This window comes from Electrona antarctica, assembly GCF_951216825.1.
Source record: "Electrona antarctica genome assembly, chromosome: 14".
Lineage (NCBI taxonomy): Eukaryota > Metazoa > Chordata > Actinopteri > Myctophiformes > Myctophidae > Electrona > Electrona antarctica.
In genome coordinates this window covers 46,233,564-46,256,004 of record NC_136795.1, presented here as the reverse complement: position 1 = coordinate 46,256,004, position 22,441 = coordinate 46,233,564, and the positions used below count along the sequence as shown (strand labels likewise).

The 22,441-nt window shown below is 42.3% G+C and overlaps 1 protein-coding gene across 1 annotated transcript; it reads left to right on the top strand.

Moving 5' to 3' along the window:
* Window positions 1–3,542: 3,542 nt before the first annotated feature.
* LOC306937252 (dynein regulatory complex subunit 3-like) lies at window positions 3,543–15,433 on the top strand (the record flags this gene model as incomplete). The annotated part of the gene is made up of 9 exons (XM_079520919.1): window positions 3,543–3,779; window positions 4,876–4,995; window positions 6,328–6,393; window positions 7,057–7,224; window positions 8,028–8,159; window positions 8,329–8,448; window positions 9,804–9,917; window positions 11,428–11,559; window positions 15,293–15,433. The coding sequence occupies 9 exons, from the start codon at window positions 3,543–3,545 to the stop codon at window positions 15,419–15,421; spliced, it is 1,218 nt and encodes a 405-aa protein (XP_079377045.1). The 3' UTR covers window positions 15,422–15,433.
* Window positions 15,434–22,441: the final 7,008 nt, after the last annotated feature.

Here is a 22,441-nt window from a genome sequence, read left to right as displayed (position 1 = left end):
TAGTAGTAGAAGTAGAAGTAATACATACGAGATGATGCCTGATCTTCTGACATCCATATTTGGTTGACTGGATGGCGTTGTCCTCACCTGGAGAGAAATGCCCCCGGAAATATGATTATTTATTTATTTATTTATTTATTTATTCATTCATTCATTCATTCATTCATTCATTCATTCATTCATTCATTCATTCATTCCCTCCCCCCGGAAATAAATAAATAAACAATGCTAATCATCCATCCATGTGTGACAATTGTTTGACACACGTCATGTCATGTCATGTCATGTCATGTCATGTCATGTCATGTCATGTCATGTCATGTCTATAGCAAGAGGTGGAGGGGGGGGGGGGGCGCCAAAGCATATTTTAGACTGATTCAGTATTGACCATATTAAGCCAGGTCTCACGGCAGACAGCACTAATATAATAAACAAACGTGAACGGAGCACTGCTGCCAACATAATACACGCATAATGTGGCCATACTGGCATACTCACCATAGCCTGGTCAAGGTTTCCCCCAGGTGGACGTGTCATTTCCAACTATTGCCAGCACATGGAAACTAGGGGCTACTGATATATACTATTCTCTGCCTATCGGGACGTAACTCGGACGGCGCTGAGTCGGGTCTTAAATACATTTCAATTGTACATTTAGGTAAAGTGTGATTTATTTGCATTTATTCTTATTATTGTGAAAGATGTCCCCCAAATGTAAATTATTAATTTATTATTATTATTTTAATAATTATTATAAATGTGCAAAAAAAAAATATATAATTTATTTTACATGATTTCCTCTGATAAGTCCTAGTAGTAGTAAAGTAGTAGTAAGGTTGAAATCGTTTTTTTGCAAGTAGAAATTAATCCGGGTTTTACAGGGTTAGTCATTCATTCATTCATTCATTCCCCCCGGAAATAAATAAATAAACACGGCTAATCATCCATCCATGTGTGACAATTGTTTGACACACATCATGTCATGTCATGTCTATCTATAGCAAGAGGTGGAATTTACGTCAGATCTTCTACACAAAGCAAAACAAAAGGGAGCAGTGCACCACCCTGTGGCACCAACTGGCACTGCTGACTGTTACAAATTGACAGTGGATTATCTTGGATTATGTCCGCCAACATACATTCCAATAGTACATTTACTTGACCAAAAGGTAAAGACTGATTTATTTTGATTTATTTATTCTGGATCCTTAGTCCTTGGTCCGAGGTCACGAATCTTGACTCGAACCAGCGTCCTCTGGCAGGCACCGTAGGAAGCTGCCCAAACCACTGAGCCATCGTGGAATACTCTTAACCATGGATTTGGGGTAATTTTATCTTTTGGTTTTTTTGGAAGGGAAGACAAAAATAAATAAAGTCTATTTTACCAATGCAAAGTGTGAAATATTGTCATAATGTACGTTGTGTTTGTTTTGGAAAGGAAAAAGTGTTGTAATGTACTTTTTAGTGACGTTAGGGTAGAGTTTGTTTTAACAGTACAGGACTCTCTCTCTCTCACACACACACCAGAGACTGGCAGCTGATTGGCTCATTCAGGGTTGCCAGGTTGGTGGCTGTCAGGTTGTCTAATGCCTGCTGCATTGTGTGTGTGTGTGTGTGTGTGTGTGTGTGTGTGTGTGTGTGTGTGTGTGTGTGTGTGTGTGTGTGTGTGTGTGTGTGTGTGTGTGTGAGTGAACCAGCTACACTGGCATTTAAACACATTCATATTGTAACTGTTGCCCCTATAGGTGATATAGTTTGCTTTATCCAGCTTTGCTCCTAATCCAGACAACAGTCTTGTCAAAACTTGACTATTGTAATTCGCTCCTTACTGGCCTACCGGCATGTGCACTTAAGCCTCTCCAAATGATCCAAAATGCCGCAGCTCGTCTGGTCTTCAACCAGCCAAAATTCTCACATGTCTCCCCCCTGCTCCGCTCCCTGCACTGGCTCCCAGTCGCTGCCCGCACAGAATACAAAACTCTGATGCTGGCATTCAAAGCAACCAAAGGTATGGCTCCCCCATATCTTGCAAGCATGATTGAACCCTACAAACCCTCCCGCGCACTCAGATCAGCCAACGCAGGAAAGCTGGAAGTACCCTCACTAAAAACGCCGGGCCAACGCTCCACACGTCCCAAACTCTTCTCCCTTCTGGCCCCAAAACTGTGGAATGCACTCCCCGTTGCAGTCAGAACTGCGGCATCACTCCCAATCTTCCGCCGTAGTCTGAAGACCCACCTTTTCAGACTCCATCATGGCCCATAGCACTTATCCTACCCCCTTAGATAGCACTTTTTAGACTTAGATAGCATTTGAAACAGACTTATAGCATGTCATGTAGACAGCACAATAATTGCATTGTATATAGTCATAGCACATCATAGTAGCCTACATATGTATAGCATAGTATAGTATATATGCATAGTTAATATGTATAGTGTCATTATATAGATATGTTCTAGTTACGTTCTTAGCTTACGCATGTTTCTTGATAAATGCATTTTATATTATGACATAAATGTAAAGTGCTATAATAAAATAGCAATTTCATTCAGGGGCACTGTGGATGAAAACATTATTTACAAGGGTCAGGGACGTGCCCTGATGAGCAAAACTTGCTTGACAATTCAAGCAAGTTCTATGTTATATGGCAACCATCTTTAGATCACCTTGCGCAAATCTCACATTGAACCTATACTCAGTATTTAGCCTTCTACTCTTCATTATCGTACTTTATTACATGGCTTGGTTGAATGCTTGATTCTGATTGGTCAATCGCTTAATTCAGCGGTGAATTATGTGTCGATAATGACCGCTCCGCTGTATAACAGACCGCTGCCTAATCAAACCCTCTGAGCACCAGCTGCGCCCCGCTTGATTTACTGCTGTTTCCAACATGACAGCCATGTAAACACACACACACTAGTGACACACAATGTCATTTACAGCTAAACATTGCTCTTAAAAATTTTTTGAAAACATTTGAGCGAGAAATAGACGAAGCAGGACCCGAAAATGGATTCTATTTGATCAACTCACTTCCTTGTTTTCCGACAGTGCTGCAGCCCTGCAGCGCGAACTTACGGAATACTTTTTTTGTTGTGTTTTGGGTAAATGTATTAATTTATGTTAGTTAGCCATGTAATAAGCGGGATAATATCTGGCTAGGTGGTCATTGTCGGGATATAATTCACCTTCAGGGAGTGTAACCACCGAGGACTCCCTGTCGGTGAATTATCTCCCGACAATGACCACCTAGCCAGATATTATCCCTTACCTAGCAGTGTAACATATTGGAATGTATAATGACACGTTCTGAATGAATTAATGCCCTATTGTTGTTTTTTCTCTTTCTTTTCTTGTTTTGTTTTTGTCTTATTTGTAATCCTTTTTTGTCTGTCTCTGTTTGAAAAACGTAATAAACATATTAAAACTGAGAATGGCTTGGCTCCTACATGTGAATCTATTGAATAGATCCACATTGGAGCCAAGCGGATTCCTTTTCCTCTTTTATTGTTTTATTTTATTTTTACAGTATCACAATGCACGTTACGTATGCTCTGAAGATAGTGCCACAGCTGGTTTCACAAGACGCATATCCTACCGTGACCATGTTTCCTCTCCCCATGAAGGTGGTCTACCTCAGAAGATTCAAGGACCTGCACTGTGTCAATCTAGCTGGAAACCCCATCTGTAAAGATGACGACTACAAATCCTTCATCGCTGCATACATGCCAAACCTGGCCTACTTGGACTACAGGCTCCTGGATGAGCACGCCGTAAGCCAGTGGTTCCCAAACCTTTTCATGTCAAGGACCCCCAAATTGACACTATATTAGTCCGTGGACCCCCATTTAAAAGGATATGCCCTAGGGACCCCCCATAAGAGAAGATTGTTACAGCTCTAGCAGAGACTCTCAACCCGTTGAATTTCAAGGACCACCCAGTTTGACATGCATTAGGCTACGCACCCCCATTTAATGGCATTTCTATCTCTGCATGCACCCACAAATCGGGTCCATTTGGTTCCATTTGTACACTCTCTGAGTTACAGACCCATAATCGTCCATTTGGTTCCAAACTATCATTTAGCTGGGGGCCCCCTGGAACTCTCTCAGGTCCCCCTGAGGGTCCCCGGACCCCACTTTGGGAACCACTGCTGTAAGCAACTGTAGTATTGTGCTTGAACGCATACAGGAAGAGTGGGCACCTATAAATTCACCCTTCCACGTCTTGTTTATGCCCAAACAGTGGTACAATCACGGAGATGGATATATATTGTTTTCAGTGGTGGAAAGTAACTAAGTACTTTTACTGAAGTACTGTATTTAAGTACAATTTTGAGGTATTTGTACTTTACTTGAGTATTTCCAATTTCCAGTACTTTTACTTCTACTCAACTACATCTCGGAGCCAAAATTTTTACTTTTACTTCACTACAATTATTTGAAAACTTTAGTTACTAGTTACTTTGGCGATTTAAAATTGTATTAGAAAACATACATTAACCACTTCAACCCTATACATTTCGGCCATTTGAAAATAGCCGATCTACAAGCTCACAATGCATCGCGTTGTGACGCATTGAGAGCTTGTAGATCGGCTATTTTCAATAGATTTTCTACACATTTGTGAAATGGGACATTCTGCAATATGAATACTTTTAGCACTTTATAAGTACATTTTGATGCCGATACTTTTGTACTTTTACTCAAGTACATTTTCAATTCCGTACTTTTACGAAGTACGAAGTAGTTCTAAATTGCAGTATTGGTACATTTACTTAAGTAAAACAAAAGTACTTTTTCCACCACTGATTATTTTATATACATACATCCTACAGTGTGCATGATGTGTGTGTGTCCATCCATGCAGAAAGAGCAGGCGCTGGCCAAGCATCAGGATGCTGTTGAGAAGACCGAACACGACGAGCTGCAGGTCAGAAAGGCTGTTGAGGACAGACTGAGCCAGGAGGATGCGCTCCAGCTGCACAGGGTATACTGGAAACAAGCACACAACAAAATAATAAGGCTCTCTTACAGCCTGGGCACACTTCTTGAACTTCCATGCGCGGCCAAAGGAAGCTGTCTTTTCAGCCGATTCACCCGTTATCACTGTATTAAATATACGAAATCGACCGTTATCAGGACGTTGGAATACGGCCAATAGGGCCATATGGGCATACTAGACATTGTGGTGTTTGGCTGTATTCCCCCGGACTGCACGCATGCAGGGTGGTGCAGACATAGGCTGAGCTCACACCTTTCATGCAATTCTCTGTGCTCGTTGGGTGTTGTGTCATGGCCGCCCAGCGGCCCAATGCATTTCCAATGGAGGTCACATGGTTTGACACAACATTGTGTTGTGTGAGGGGGAGGGGTGCAGTCGTGCGCCCCTCCCCCTCACACAACACAATGTTGGGTCAAACCATGTGACCTCCATTGGAAATGCATTGGGCCGCTGGGCGGCCATGACACAACACCCAACGAGCACAGAGAATTGCATGAACCGTGTGAGTGCACCCATAGCCTGGTCAAGGACTCCCCCTGCTGAACGTGTCATTTCCAACTCTATTGTCGGTGCATGGAAACTAGGGGCTACTATTCTCTGCCTATCGGGACGTAACTCGGACGGCGCTGAGTCGGGTCTGGTGGCCGTCGCAACGCTCGGCGCGCCTCCGTCATTGACATCAGTGACACAAAAAGCAAACGCTCCCATAGTTTCTCTTCCGGATTTCCCAGTATGTTGATTATTGATTGATTAAGGTGCTGATTACGATACGAACATTTTCTTGATTATCGGGTGATAACAGTTGAATGGGGTGATCTTTTGCGTCATTTCCGGGTTTTTAGACAGCTGGTGGATGGAAATGAAGCTCCACCCACGCGGCAGAATGGCGCTGGGGGGCAAGCTTTTCCCGGGAATCTGGCCGACGCGGCAACCTGCCGCGTGGGTGGAGCTTCTTTTCCATCCACCAGCTGTCCGTGCATGGAATCTTAGGTGTGCCCAGACCCTTACATGAACTAAGGATTTCACAGCGTACACGCCCAGGGTTGCATCTATAGGCGGTCTTCAACTGAACACCCAGTCTGTGTGCCGAGGTTTCCCTGAGCAAAACACACAGTAAAGTAGTAATAGTTCCAGCAGCAAATCTATCTTTTCTATACATAAAAAGCAACTATATACTCCAGTACTTGTGCAACCTTTCCCTTGTAGTTGAATAATAATTGACCAGGAGTATGCATTGACTCAACTGTACTGCCGTTGAGTTTAATCCACCACTGACTTGAGTGTTCATTTTCTTTCTATTGTTGTTGTTTGTGTCAGGAAGCCTTCGTGGAGTTCCTGAACGGCTCCCATCTGTACGACGGCATGTTCACAGGCGACCCACAAGCACAGAAACTCAGCTACCTGTCTGGAATAGACCATCTGTTTCAAACATATCCTTTGTTTTATTGTCTCCACCAGGCCGAAGGCATGGGGAGAGAGTATGTTTTGCACTCCGTCCGTGTGTGTCCGTGTGTGTGTCCGTGTGTCCGTCCGTCCTTCCGTCCGTCTGTTACCAGCTAATCTCCGGCACCGTTAACTGTGAGTGGACGACCCAATAAAGCCATTACACTTGTTTACAAGAGGGTCCACCATGTTCAAATCATCAAAACATTTAGATTTACATACAAATAGACATATAGCCAAAGAACAGAACAGGAATTCATCATAAAGGAGGTAAAAAAGGGAAAAGAAACATATACAGTGAGTGGAAAAAGGGGTGGGTGGTGGGGGGAGGGGATTCAGATTCTACGGGGGCCAGTTTCGAATTGCAGCCGTCCGTATAGGTGCCCTTTGAGAGCGGTTTTGAAGGAGTCAAGGGATTTGCATGTCTTAATGACTATTGGTAGGGCTGCATAATCTAACAATTAGATTGTTAGATTATGAACCAGTCTGTAGGCCTACTATTGTTGTGGTGGTTGTTGATAATGCATTTATTTTTCCAAATACTATTTACTAAGTCAGAAGCATGGTTCATTATTTCCTTAACGGTGCCGTTATACATTTAAGCACCAGCTGGGGGAGCTGTGTGTTCAGGTGTTTGAGATGGGCCTGGCTCAGCGGCAGCAGAGAGAGGCCGAGGTGCAGCTCTTCTTCGCCGGTTTGAAAGAGGCGGTGGCAGAGAACCAGCAGATGGCTGCTCAGCTGGTCGCACAGTTTGAGAAGCGCCGGAGAAAGGTGAGCTGAAGACTCCGTATCATGTTCCTACCAGTGTTGTTTTCGTCGACTAAAACTTTTTTCACAGGCGAAAACTAAATGGAAACTAAATGAAAACTAAGCTACGATGAGTAAAACTAAGACTAAATATAGGCGGACAATTTTGTCAACAAATAAAAACTGGACTAAAATGTTAGGGATGGACTAGTGGACAAGAGATCCAGTATAAGTCATTTTACACTTGGTTGCAAGTGTAAAATCTGTATTTTCTAGAAAAATTATATAATTTATCTCCCCCCCTGCATGAGCTTTTTTCACATTTTTTATTTAACTACATTGCAAAAGAAGTAGCATTACTTTTGACAGTGCAGAAACATAATTGCCTTCCTTGATGAGCATCAACGACCATCATCACCTGGGCACAGTCACAGACACACACAGCTCCCCTCTACAGTGCTCTACTACTGAAAGTGACTCTCATTTCTCTCCAAAAGCACTTGAATATGATGGAATATGACTAAAGCTCACATTTCACATCACACACTAGCCCCCCTTTTTTTTTTGGAAAATCGATATTTTTATTTCAATGAATCGATTCATATCATCGGGATTAATATCGATATATATCGATATACGATATATCGTTACATGCCAACAAACTAGTCTCTCGCGAGATTTGAGAGGAGTCATGAAGCCTCTTTGCTTCTCCCCCCAAGCAAACCACGCCTACTATATTTAGGAGACCATTTTGTAGGCTTTGTGTACCATCTAGTGGCTCCAATGAAGTCGGCCCATCTTCATACATAGACCATCTTTGGTTCCAGTGGATGCAGGAGCTGCAGGAAGTGACAGACGCTCACGTCCAGGAAGTCACCATCATGCAGTGTCATGACGACATCACACAGTTCCGCGACGCCGTCATGACCCTGGAGATGCACCTGGTGGACCAGCTGGAGGTGTGTGTGTGTGTGTGTGTGTGTGTGTGTGTGTGTGTGTGTGTGTGTGTGTGTGTGTGTGTGTGTGTGTGTGTGTGTGTGTGTGTGTGTGTGTGTGTGTGTGTGTGTGTGTGTGCGCGCACATGGGTACTATTACAGATTCATTCTTTCGTTCGTTCGTTCGTTCCAGGACCTCATCAAAGACTTTGAGAGGAACATCTCTAACATGGTCGGCAGCTTCACTGAAACCGCTCAAGGAATATATCCTTTGTATTTGTCAACTTCACAGCCTGCAGCCTTAATGTCTTATGTTTACATTTATATATGAACATTGCACCATATAGTGTCGTTTGATTGGCTCGGCAGCAGATTTGAACTGTAAACACGTGTTTGCCGATCCAATCAAACGGACCGGTATGCACATGCTTAAAGTTGAGTGGCAAATCGAGTGGCAAAGTGAGTTTAACCCATTTTGGGCGGGAACCCTTTTGGTGTTTTAAACATTATGTTATAATTTAGCTATTGAAACATAGCAGATCTACAAGCAAACTTGTAGGTCTGCTATTTTTGAAAAATCGTGAAAATATTTATTTCAGAAAACTGGGGGATTTTTTTTAAATTTTGAGGTCAGGTCAAAATGGGTTAAAGGTGTAGTGAAATGAAAAATACGTTTTTCACACTTTTAGACCATATCCGTGGTCATCATATGGGCATACCTAACAATGGATGCCAAAAAAACGAGAAAATTCTCATTTTTGTGTGTTTTTATATCAAACGTCCATAAAAATATATTTTTTTATTACTTCCTGAAAACGAAAACGTGCTGCGTGATGACGTGTCGAGGCCCACATCGATAAAAGCCAATAAAAATGAAGCTCACCCGTATCCTCTCCAATATGTGCGCATCCGTGCAGCACAGCTGCTATTGATTACAGAAATCCTCCGTTTTTATTCCCATTCCAGATAACATCCAGACAGTGTATTACTCGGTTTCAACTTAATCATCACGCTAAAATATGTATCTGAAAACATTATAGGGTAGAAATAAGCCACATAACAGTAAACTGGTAGAGTTGGCCGTCTATTTCATTTGTAAACAAACACACACCACGCTGCTGCGTATAGCATAGCAACATTCCCTAGCTACCGTCCCATCGCCTGAAGGGATGCGACGCTCTGATTGGTTCAGAAACTTCATAGCGGTGTTTCAACTTGAAACTTCACAATAAATGTCCACCATTTCCGTTTCACTACACCTTTAATGCAATCAGATAGGACTTTTCTGTTTGGATGTACAGGTATGGGCTGTCAAGGCCAGAAAGTAGTTTTTTTGCCACTCAGTAGGCCAGGTACGATGCAAGGTATATGGAAAGGAGGTAAGGTCATCGACGTCATTTTCGCTATCATGCAATTCCAGACCAGAGTAGACGGCAGATTCGTGGCACCACATGGCAGCCAAACTACACCCGGAAGTTCGGTGGAATGCATTGGAGTCAGTGAGAGCCCAGTGACCATGCAGCGCATGAACAAACACTATTTCTGAATGACTGAGACCTTTTGTACAGTCATTTTTGTAACGCATTATTGTCTGCTGTGTTGCTTTTCGATGTGTACACTGTGTAATTTTATAGAGGTATTCTTTGACCTCGCCGTACCTTCGCCCAGTGCCGTGACCTCGAGAACAACCACCATAAGGAGGTCACGGAGGTCGCCGTGGCGACCCTGGAGAAGGTCGCCAAGAACACACTGACGGAGGAGCTTCCTGATGAAGTCAGAATGGTCAGTGTGATGTCATCACATGATACATACTTATCTCATCTTCTGACCCATAGTCCAGGCTCTGAGGGAGATATGCGGCTATTCCTTTATGGACTGGTTGAGACTCTCTGGACCCCTAATTTGCATATGTCCAAGCTATGTGAAAATCAGTTAAATTTGTTTTTTTAAGATATTTTTTGCCTTCATTGATCGATTTACAGTAGTTTGACAGGAAAGGGGGAGAGAGATGGAGGGGAAGACACGCAGCAAAGGCCGTCGGGCTCGGGACTCGAACCAGCGACACCATGTCAGGCCGGCTTACCAGCCTAGGTGCCTGGACCGCTTGGCCAGCCCAGGCCATACCTTAACTTTCTGACACTTTTGGCAACATGTCGTGGTGTCTATTTTATGTTATGTTTTTAAGCATTAGAAACACACAATAATGCTTAGATGTATGATTAAATCTATCTACAGCACTTACATTTGGTCCCATTTCTAACACTCTCAGCGTAGCAGACCAGTGGGTTCTGGGGTCCCGGGACCTCCAGACAGTGGTGTGCACAGATAGACACTAGGGGGTGCTAGAACACCCCTGCCCTTTTGGCAATGTACACTGTACAGTATGTGGACCATGGTGACATTGATCAATTCTTGATAAAAAGCTAATATATTATTTAGTCCCCATAATCTATAAATCTCACACTATTTAGGCAACCGGCTGGTTCCACGCGCTGCACAAGGTGCCCTTTTTTTCCTTGAGCACCTGCCCCTCTAAATGTCTGTGCACGCCACTGCCTCCAGAGGTCCTTGGTGGGGTTCCAGGGGCGCCCCAGCTAAATGTGTTAATACAGCATCACAATCATCATAACCACTTTATAATGATACGCTGGCTATTCAGAAATGGCAGATCTACAAGCTGACGGTGCATACGTACATTTCAACAGTGGTGGAAAGTAACTAAGTACTTTTACTTAAGTACTGTACTTAAGTACAGTTTTGAGGTATTTGTGCTTTACTTGAGTATTTCCAATTTCCAGTACTTTTACTTCTACTCTACTATCTCAGAGCCAAAATTTGTACTTTTACTTCACTACAATTATTTGAAAACTTTAGTTACTAGTTACTTTTGGAGATTTTAATTTTGATTAGAAAACATACATTAACCACTTCAACCCTATTCATTTCGGCCATTTGAAAATAGCCGATCTACAAGCTCACAATGCGACGCATTGTGAGCTTGTTGATCTGCTATTTTCAATAGATTTTGTACACATTTTGAACTTGTGAAATGGCACATTCTGCACAATGAGTACTTTTACTTGTAGTACTTTAAGTACATTTTGATGCCGATACTTTTGTACTTTTACTCAAGTACATTTTCAATTCCGTACTTTTACTTGTAACAAAGTAGTTCTAAATTGCAGTATTGGTACTTTTACTTAAGTAAAACAATAATTGATAATTGTTGTTCATTGCAGCTGTTTGTGAGCAAAGACACCCTGACCAACACGGTGTCCGCCTCTCATTGCAGCTGTTTGTGAGCAAAGACACCCTGACCAACACGGCGTCCGCCTCTAACGAGAAGCACCTGCTGCACATCAACAACCGAGAGGATGAGCTGGTGACGCGCGTCAACGCCTGGATGGCAGAGCTCATGAGACGGGTAGGAAGAGAAGACCCCCCCCCCCCCTCCCTCACCTTTAGGGCTGCTGCATTGACCGTATTGACCATTTGCAGACCGCGGCCATCTTCCCATCAGATTTTGGAAGCACTCGTTTTCAGTAAAGCAACGTCCTGCCGCCTCCTGCATTATGTGATCATTCAAAACAGGTGCTACGCAGGGCAGTTGAGTGATATCTAACGAGCACTTCCAAACTGCAACACTTAGAAAGATAATCACCTGCAAGGACAGAAAGTATAGCTCATAACATGTCTATAGTGGATTTTTGAGTGGTGCAACCACTCCAAGGAACAGGAATGTCCGTGTAAACCGTGTGTTAATGTGTGTTGTTAACCGTGTGTTAATGTGTGTGACTATGAGTACCAGTAGGGGCAAAAGTGGCGCTGTTGTGCCAGAAACAGAGCGAGAGAGAGAGAGAGAGATAGTGCTGCACTGTTGCCTGCTAATGAGAGAGAGGGGGGTCCGGGGGAGTTGCACCACTCAGTTCACACGGGTGTGATTTTTTATGAAACAAACACTGAGGATAGAAAGAGGATAATTCAAGATTTCCGTACAGCTGCAATGTTGATGAGTTTGACGTTGTGTAATACAATCAGATAGGACTTTTCTGTTTGGATGAATGGGCTGTCTATGGGAAGTTGCACCTTGCCATTAACGTATGGTAAGATGGCCGCGGTCTGCATATGGTCCATGGACAAAAGCTAACAATCACAATCATGTTTTTCACCAAAATACCTCCATATCGAGGCGGTAATATTCATATACGTTGTGACGACGATATACATTTTCTTTTTACACTTTTCTCAAATGTTTTCCAAAAGAGCTATCATGCATCACGTCCATCACCACGTGTCGCGAGCTTGTGGATTGGCTATTTTTGTTGACTATTGTTGATAAAAAAAAACATGGAAAGACAACACTTATGCCATATGATAATATTAAAGCGCAAATAACATGCATTTTAAAACTGCTTTTAATATTTAATATCATATTGTCTATGTCCCTCAAAGTTATTTCTAATGGTTTGAGCCTCAATCACCACTCTGATATAACCAGTCCTTGTCATTTCTTTCTGGACTTTGAAAGCAGTTTTAGCTGCAATACCACAATGTCCTGAGGTGGTGGGGGTGCTGATATGCAGATTATTTAATATTTGAGTCATTATAATACTGATGCTAGATAAACCCAGGCTTGTTTCCATTCCATGCCAGCTTGGAAAATCAACAATGGTGGAGATTGTAAACAAAGTGGAAATGAAAATTTGGAACTGCAGACTGTAGAAGAGGAGGAATTATACAAAGTAGGGTGACGTTGATGACATCACGATGAGGACAAAATCAGTTGAGCTGTTCCTGAGAGCAATTTCCATTAAAGCACCTATATGATATGAAAGCCTGATTGTTCAAAATTGGTTATTTGTGGGAATAGAAAACACATATGGGAGCCCCAAAAACACAAAAGAAATTGAAAAAGTTGAATTTTATGTTATAGGTCCTTTAAGATAATGTCCAAAATCCCAGACGATATCTGTCACATATCAATATGATATTGATCTATTGCCCAGCGGTCCCTGCAGGTCTCATATCCCAGAGGTGAGTGACAGCCACAGTCACAACACCAGAAGGAGTGCCTACGACGATATGGTGGCCACCGAATTTAGCACAAACATGGAAACATATTCATTCTACTAGCTACTTACCACCATATTGGGGAATTCCGCTAGGAATGTCCTGTCGTCATCAAAGGATGTGAACAGTGAACCACTGGCTTCTTTCAAAACTTGCCTTTGAGAAAGCATCATAACACCACAAGTGGAGTTGGATACTAAATCCAATAAGAAATGAGAGATCATACACACTGCCAGCGTTTCCCCCTTTCCTCCTCTGTAAATATAGCTATTTGTGTATTTGTTGATGACACATATTAATGTGTTCATCATATATGTATCTACTGTATGCTCTGTATGGTTCACATTTTTGACTAAAACGAAATAAATAGGCCCAGGCGGTGGCGTAACCGTCTGGGCACCCGACTGGTAATCCAGTCGCAGTGTGCCGCGGGTTCGACTCCCGAGCCCGACACGGCCTTTACTGCATGTCTTCCCCCATCTCTCTCCCGTTTCCTGTCAGCCTACTGTCTGTCCCTTCAAAAACCAATAAAAGGCACAAGCCGCAAAAAAAAAATCGTAAAAAAAAAAAAAAAAAAAAAAAAAAAAAAAATACATAAACAAACATCACATGGATGCACCTGGGACGTATGCTCAGTGATGTATCCCAAGGTCATCAGGGGTTTCGGGTCTCGCGAACATCATACCCCTCACTCAGGTGACCCAGCCGGGGTGATCAAAGTCCCAACTTATACGTCCCAGTATAGCTACCCTCGATCAGTCCCATTGCACCAGGCACTTAATTCATTATTATTATACTAATAAAGCATATATGTCAAACTCAAGGCCCAGGGGCCAAATCAGGCCCGTGGATGAATTATCTTTGGCCCGCGGGATGATATTTAACTAGAAAAAGTGCCCTTCTGGGCACAGGTCTCCACCAGGAGGATAGGACTGTGTGAGATGTTTGGCAAAATGTTTAGTAGTAATATAAACATGTTTGCCTTGTATGGCAATTGGATGATTTGAGGCATTTTGTTCCAATCAACCTGTTTTGCAAAAATCAACCTGTTGGTGGCGCTATAACAGGCCAATGTGAAAAGGGTGGGATATATTCCTCAGCCTAGTAAGAAAATGTGTGAAAGATTTCACGTAAATTGCATGCTGTGTTCATGATTTGAGTCTGTTGTTCAAAACGGTGCAATCTTGCAAACTGTGAAAGGCAATTATAGCCAATTAGGGGTGGAATATGAAATATCGGACAGATCCGACTTGAGCACATGACCATAGAGATACTGTGTAACGATTTGTGAGATTTTTGGACAGAATCTGGAGGAGTAATATCCAGAAATGTGTTTTACAAAAGTCGGCCTCCTGGTGGCGCTATAAAAGGCAGATGCGGAAAATGCAGGTCAAAGGTTTGTCCTTGGCCTCTAGGGAGTGTGCATGCAACGTTTCACGCAGATCGGTGCAGTTTTAGGTAACAAATGTGAAAAGCTGCCTCATGGTGGCGCTATAACAGGCCGTTCTGGAAAATGCGGGGCAGAGGTTCATCGTTGGCATCTAGGGAGTGTGTGTGCAAAGTTTGGCATCGACCGGGTTAACGGTGCCGGAGATTAGCTGGTAACGGACGGACGGAAGGACACACGGACACACACACGGACGGACACACACACACACACACACACACGGACGGAGTGTAAAACATACTCTCTCACCATGCCTTCGGCCTGGTGGAGACAATTAGTATATTGCACGGACCACCATAATACTACAAGTCCGACAATTCACTGCGAGTGCATTGGCACATATCACATACTATGAAATCAGTGCTTGGTGAGGATCATAGAACAGGAAACTGAGCTTAATAATAATGCATTTTCAGTTTTAAATGCATTTACTTTTTTGCTGTTTGCCTGGGACGTCCTCATGACCGCGGTGCCCGTGTGTTGAAACACAGTCCGGCCCTCGACCTCGACCGATTTCTTTATTTTGGCCCACTGTGTATTTGAGTTTGACATCCCTGTAATAAAGTATTCGATCGATCAATGTCTATATGCTTTTAGAATAGATGTATCACTGGTTTCTTTCTTGTCTCTTTAATTCAAGATCCAGGAGGAGGAAGTGAAGAGGAACAGACTGCGGATCTCAGAGATCAACAGCTACATTAAATATGCGAAGGATCGGCTCCACAGCGTGGCCAGTGACAGTCTGGAGGCAGAGTACCTTGGATATTAAAGATGGAGTGCCACAATGTTTGTATTTTTCCAGTTTTTCATGTGTCTATGAGGTGACAGTACTTCATTAGACACCCTGGGGTTGTTTTTATGTGCAATGGTGTATTAACTTTGTATTTAGGGTTTCTTCCTGGAGGCTGAACCCTTGACAGTCAAACAGGCCAATGAAATAAACAGTAATATAGTGACATCACACTATCAGCCCCTCCCCTAACCCCTCCCCCTTTATCATACAGCTACAGCTGTGGGTGCGGCTTCAGTTCAGGTGGATCACCACCCACCAGGCAAACCAGGCATACTTAATGAACTGGTGGGCGTGCCCACATAAAAACAACATTTTAACAAATACTGTACACTTTAAAAAAAAAATTATACCTCCTTATATAACAATAAGGCCTGATGATCATGTTTTAGGGTGGAAAAAAATCACGGCACTCCATCTTTAACCATCTGAACCCATACCTTGGATCCTATTTAGACCTGAGGCCGAGGCCGACATATATGGAATCCACACGACTCATGATTGAAATCAGCTGTGGCAACTGAGAACTTTAATGCATGCTTATACCACTCTTCACTGAACATGGATCTTTCTTACTTATCATGGTTACTTACATGGTCTTTCTTACTTATCTTAACCCATTACGACCTGGGAATGATTCTACAAATGCCTTCTAAATCATGACAGTTTTCTGAAAAACCCATGTTTCTATGTCAGTCGTTCTCAAACGTTTTCATGTCAAGGACAAGGTTATATATGTATTTGGCCCGCCGACCCCCATCTGAAAATGTTGTTCCCAGGGACGGCCCCCCAGAAGCAAAGATTTGAGTTTAAACGTTTGAGTTAAAAATAGCAGATCTACAAGCTCATAGCGCGGCACTCGGTGCCGCGCTATGAGCTTGTAGATCTGCTATTTTTCAATAGCCAAAGTATAACATAATGCTTAAAACACCAAAAGGGGGTCCCGCCCTAAATGCTGAACCCTATAGAGTGTCGCAGGCCCGCCCCCTACCAGGGCCCAGGAAATGATTCTCCGTTCATTTTCCTCATAGACTTTTCAAAAGGTATTTATTTAAAGACCTTTTAAGCGTCGTACAAAGCCAACTCTTGTCGTGACAAATCATGACAACAAACACAATTCTTCGGGCCAAACAAATAATTAGAAAGAAGAAGAAAACGGCAGGTTACAACACTTTTTTTGTTGTTTTTCTTCTTTGTAATTATTTGTTTGGTCCAAAATATTGTGTTTGTTGTCATGATTTGTCACTACTCGAGTTGGCTTTGTACGACGCTTATAAGGTCTTTAAATAAATACGTTTTGAAATGTCTATGGGAAAAATGCATTGGGAATTATTTCCTGGGCCTGGCATAGTCATGAAAGGGGGCGGGACTGCGACGCTCTATAGCCGTGGTCTGGGGACAACATGTATAAAGAATATATAAGTAATCTTTACAACAATACTATAACGCTTGTGAACTAGAGTAAAATTCTGCTTACACTAACTAATATTTAGATTTATAGTTAATATTTATAACAATGTCATAAAGTTTGTGAACTAGTAGTGACACTGCGCTTACATTCAAGTGTCAGCAGAGAGAGATGTGTGCGCACTGGCGCAGCGATTGAGATAACTTCAACCTCTTAATCCTCAAATCTCATGACTGAAACATTTTTATTAGAATTATGTTTAGGCATTATTGTAAACCTAGTCTGTTCTTGTTCACAGAATGAGGCTTTTATCCTTTTGCTTTTATGAAATATCCAAGACTATTACAATTTCATGACTAACTAAAAATACATCGCATGGATGCACCTGGGACGTATCCTCAGTGATGTATCCCGAGGTCAATGGGGTTTCGGGTCTTCCAACATCATACCCCTCACTCAGGCGACCCAGCCGGGGTGATCAAGTCCCGACTTACGTCCCAGTATCTACCCTCGATCAGTCCCATTGCTATAACAAAAAAATCACACCCGTGTGAACTGAGTGGTGCAAGGTCTTATATAGCCTGATCAGCCGTGGTCTGACGTAATGTCAGTGACCATGGTAACCATGCTCACCTGTGCACGGACACGTACACAGGTACACGTACACAGGTACACAAACTTACAGACAAAGCTGGTTGTTGGAGTGGTTTGCACCACTCAAAAATACATCGCATGGATGCACCTGGGACGTATCCTCAGTGATGTATCCTGAGGTCAACACAGGGTTTCGGGATGGTCTTCCAACATCATACCCCTCACTCATGGAATATGCTTATGAATATATATTCTATTCTGCTACTTTGAAGTGTTGTGAGCAATTTTTGCTGCGCTACATGCTTCCATAGGAGACATGCTGCCGACATATATGGAATCCACACGACTCATGATTGAAATCAGCTGTGGCAACTGAGAACTTTAATGCATGCTTATACCACTCTTCACTGAACATGGATCTTTCTTACTTATCATGGTTACTTACATGGTCTTTCTTACTTATCTTAACCCATTACGACCTGGGAATGATTCTACAGATGCCTTCTAAATCCTGACAGTTTTCTGAAAAACCTCATGTTTCTATGTCAGTTGTTCTCAAACATTTTCATGTGAAGGACCCCCAAAATTATATGTAATTGGCCGCCGACCCTCATCTGAAAATATGTTGTTCCAGGGTCCCCCCCCCCCCCCCCAGAAGCAAAGATATGAGTTAAAAAACGTTCGCTCTGAAAGAATATATATATTCAAAGTTTTGCGCCACATTTTCACGATTTTTCAAAAATAGCAGACCTACAAGCTCGTAACGCGGCACTCGGTGCCGCGCTACGAGCTTGTAGATCTGCTATTTTTCAATAGCTAACGTATAACGTAATGCTTAAAACACCAAAAGGGTGTTAACAACTTGAATCTGTATTGGTATGAAGGCATGGTTCTTTTCTATAGTGACATTTTAGCAAAATGTTAAATGTATGAAAAATGAGGAATATTTTTTACATGAGACCCATAAAAATGGGTTGGCTATATATGATCCCATCTAAGATAATGAGTGCTGCCAGTGTCTTGTAAAAACAGTACATAACTATATGATTGTACTAGTAAGTTCCCCATGGCATAGAGCGTCACAGTCCCGCCCCCAATCATGACGACGCCAGGCCCAGGAAATAATTCCCAAATGTATTTCAAAAAGACATTTCAAAAAGTATTTATTTAAAGACCTTTTTTAAGCGTCGTACAAAGCCAACTCGACAAATCCTGACAACAGTGGGTTTTTTCTACTTTCTAATTCTTTGTTTGGCCCAAAACATTGTGTTTATTGTCATGATTTGTAGAAGAGTTGGCTTTGTCCGCGGCGTAAACGTCTTTAAATAAATACTTTCTGAAAAGTCTGAGGAAAATGAACAGGGATTTATTTTCCTGGGCCCTGGTAGGGGGGCGGGACTGCGACGCTCTATAGGGCCCATGCGGCAAAATATCGATCAAATAAAAGCATCTCACAGCAATGGACATTAATCTGAAACAATCTTTAATCGTAACAATTGTGCATTTTCCCCCACCTTTGCAGATTGTATCATACAGCATCTGTGTTAACTTGGACTGACATTTATATATATATAAAATAAAAAAAAAGGTATATTCAATCGAGATCCATGTATTTATTACGATGCTTTCCTATAATCCACCCTTTATAGTTTTACCTCTTACATTGCACATTTTTTTTTAATAGTCATTTCTCTATACCCGGGTGTTTAGAAAAACCACAAAAACAACCATAGAACAATGGCATCATCCAGTGGCGTGCACAGATAGACACTAGGGGGTGCTAGAGCACCCCCTGCCCTTTTGGCAATGTGCCCTTTTGAAAAGAAAAAGAAAAAAAAAAACATTTTTTTCTCTCTTTTTTTTTTGATTTTTCAAAAATAGCAGACCTACAAGCTCATAGTGCGCCACTCGGTGGCGCGCTATGAGCTTGTAGATCTGCTATTTTTCAATAGCTAAAGCATAACATAATGCTAACACCAAAAGGGGTTCCCGCCCAAAATGGATTAAGGCAACCGGCCGGTTCCACGCGCTGCACAAGGTGCCCTTTTTTAACTTGAGCACCTGCCCCTCTAAATGTCTGTGCACGCCACTGGCATCATCATCATCATCCGTGCCCTTTGGAGGAGAAAGTCCCACAATGTCTTTCACATCCCGTCTAATTTAGCCCTTCACTAAATCCCACCCCAAAAAGCAATTGTCCAATCCAAAATAGTTTAGCAACGGTTGCTGTGCAGGTCAAGCTTTCTTCGCTGCTAACGTGCCTATTGGACAAGGATGGGTTGGGGAGGGACTTGGTGAAGGGCTAACTCCGTCTTACGACATGCACCAGAAACTGATTTACAAGCTCACGAGTCTAGGGCCTCATTCACACGTACCAAACACCAATCAAGCAGATGTTTGGTTGTTTTTTTTGGGGCCACCACAATGCTTTTCCCAATGGGAGTCACATGGTTTGATCAAACATTTGTGTTCGATTGCTGGTGGTGTTCTGCCCCTCCCCCCCCCTCATCAAACACAAATGTTTGGTCAAACCATGCGACAACCATTGGAAAAGCATTGTGGTGGCCCAAAAATACAACCAAACATTTGCTTGATTGGTGTTTGATACGTGTGAATGAGGCCTAGGGGGGTTGTCACAATAATTACATAATCGTCTAAATCGCAATTATCTGAGGTATAATCGCAATTATGGTCATAATCATGTCAATGTTGAAAAGTTTTCACATAAAAAACAGAAACACAACACGTCCGCGTTGTAAGCTTGTAGATCAGCTATTACCGCCATTATTATTTGAAAGTATGAAATGTATAATAAATGCCGGTAATTACTTGGTATATTTCAGTTATTTGTCATATCTGCCCTGTGCACTTTTTTTTAATTACGAAGCCTAAAAAGGCAAACAGATTATTGTAATTTCTATGCATAATGTTCAAATTTCCAAAAGAAAAACACAATGACTGTTAATCTCAATAATTTGTGTGACAAATCGCCAACTTTTTCTTTTCCGGCACCGTTAGGACGAAGTGTAAATCAGGCCAGGCACGCTGACCACTGAGGTAGGCTGAACACACGCACCGCACCCCATAGACCACTAGGGGGTGCTGCTGTGTTCAGTGTGTTGTCCCTCGTTCTTTGCACTATTCCCCTTTACAAGGATAATAAAAATAAAACGATAAAAATAAAACATGCTTCCACACATTACAATCCTCAAGACCAAACAAACTCTTAACCAAAAAAAAAAAATCACTCAGAAGTGACAAAAAGTGCTTTACAACATTTACATTTTTTAAGGCAGCAGGTTTTCCATAAAGCGTCAAATTTTATTTTTGGTGCGTTTTTTTTTTCAGCGGGTGGGGACGGGGGGGGCGTTAGGTAGTCAAAATGTTTCGTGAAACTCCAGTTGTGTGTCCATTTGGTGCTGTGATCAGGAGTTTGACCTTTGAACCTTCATCTGTGTCACATTCGACTATACAAAAACCAAGAAATATGAATGACATGTTCATTCACTACAGTATCGTCACTGGAAACTGTATCACATCAAGATCAAACACACAACAACAACGCCATTTTGACCACTATACTTTTGTGCATCATTGTCTTTTTAAGTTTTATAACATTCAATCCTTTTGTCCCTTAAGTGTGTTGTGTTTGCGCTGCCATTTCTGTACTGTGAATCTGTGTGGTAGGGTTGTTTTGGTATTCTGGGCCTACTAGTTCAAAAGTTTAATTCCCTATTATTATTATTATTCCCTGGGTCAGATTTTGATTTAGGGTAGTTAAATTCCACAAATGCCTTCTAAATTCTGAGTTTTCTGAAAAACTTGAGCTAAAAACGAACGCTCTGAAAGAATATATTCAAACATTTGGGCCACATTTTCACGATTTCTCAAAAATAGCAGACCTACAAGCTCATAGCGCGGCACTCGGTGCCGCGCTATGAGCTTGTAGATCTGCTCTTTTTCAATAGCTAAAGCATAACATAATGCTTAGAACACCAAAAGGGGTTCCCGTCCAAAAATGGGTTAACAGGTTTGGGATCACTTTGATAATCTGATCGGTGATCATAGAATGATCTCAGGAAACAGACAGTATGTCAATACGAAATTCAAGTTGAGATAAATATAAAACAAATGTATTTAAAAACACCCACAATCCAAAATCTGACAAAAAGGTTTTGAACTCCGACAGAAGACACAAAAGACTGTCTTAAAAAGGAATGGTTTTAGAATTAGAAACCAATCTTTAAGAGCTTCAAATGCTGGTCAATAAACGACATGAAACTCTGCCCCCCCCGCCCCCCCCCCCCCCCCCCCACACACATTTCTTTTTAAAATAGTCATATTTGAACTGGAGACTCCCCCCCCCCCCCCCCCCCCCCACCCGCCCGCCACACCCGACTAGCACTTGGAATTGTAGGAGTTGAGGCATTCAATCTGGTTTGCCTCGGTTCCACCGATAAACATTAACCCAATAAAAATGTCTTCTAAATCCTGACCGTTTCCTGAAATACCTGTGTGTTTCTATATCAGTGGTGCTCAATATTTCACGTCAAGGACCCCCAGACACATGTATTTGGCCGCCGACCCCCAACTGAAAATATATAGTTCCAGGGACCCCCCCCCCCGCCCCGCCCCAGAAGCAAAGATTTGAGTTAATAACACTCGCTCTGAAAGAATATATTCAAACATTTGTGCCACATTTTCACCATTTTTTCAAAAATAGCAGACCTACAAGCTCGTAGCGTGGCACTCGGTGCCGCGCTACGAGCTTGTATAGATCGGCTATTTTTCAATAGCTAAAGCATAACATAATGCTTTAAAACACCCAAAGGAGGTTCCCGCCCCAAAATGGGGTTTAACAGCCGGGGCGCTGAGAGCATAATGGAGGTCTTAAGTCGGTAGATTTAGAAATGTGCAGAAGATACCCTGTAATGTTAGACACTTATTATACTGCATGTTGGTTTGTTTACTGTGTTGAGTGAGAAAACGACGTTGCA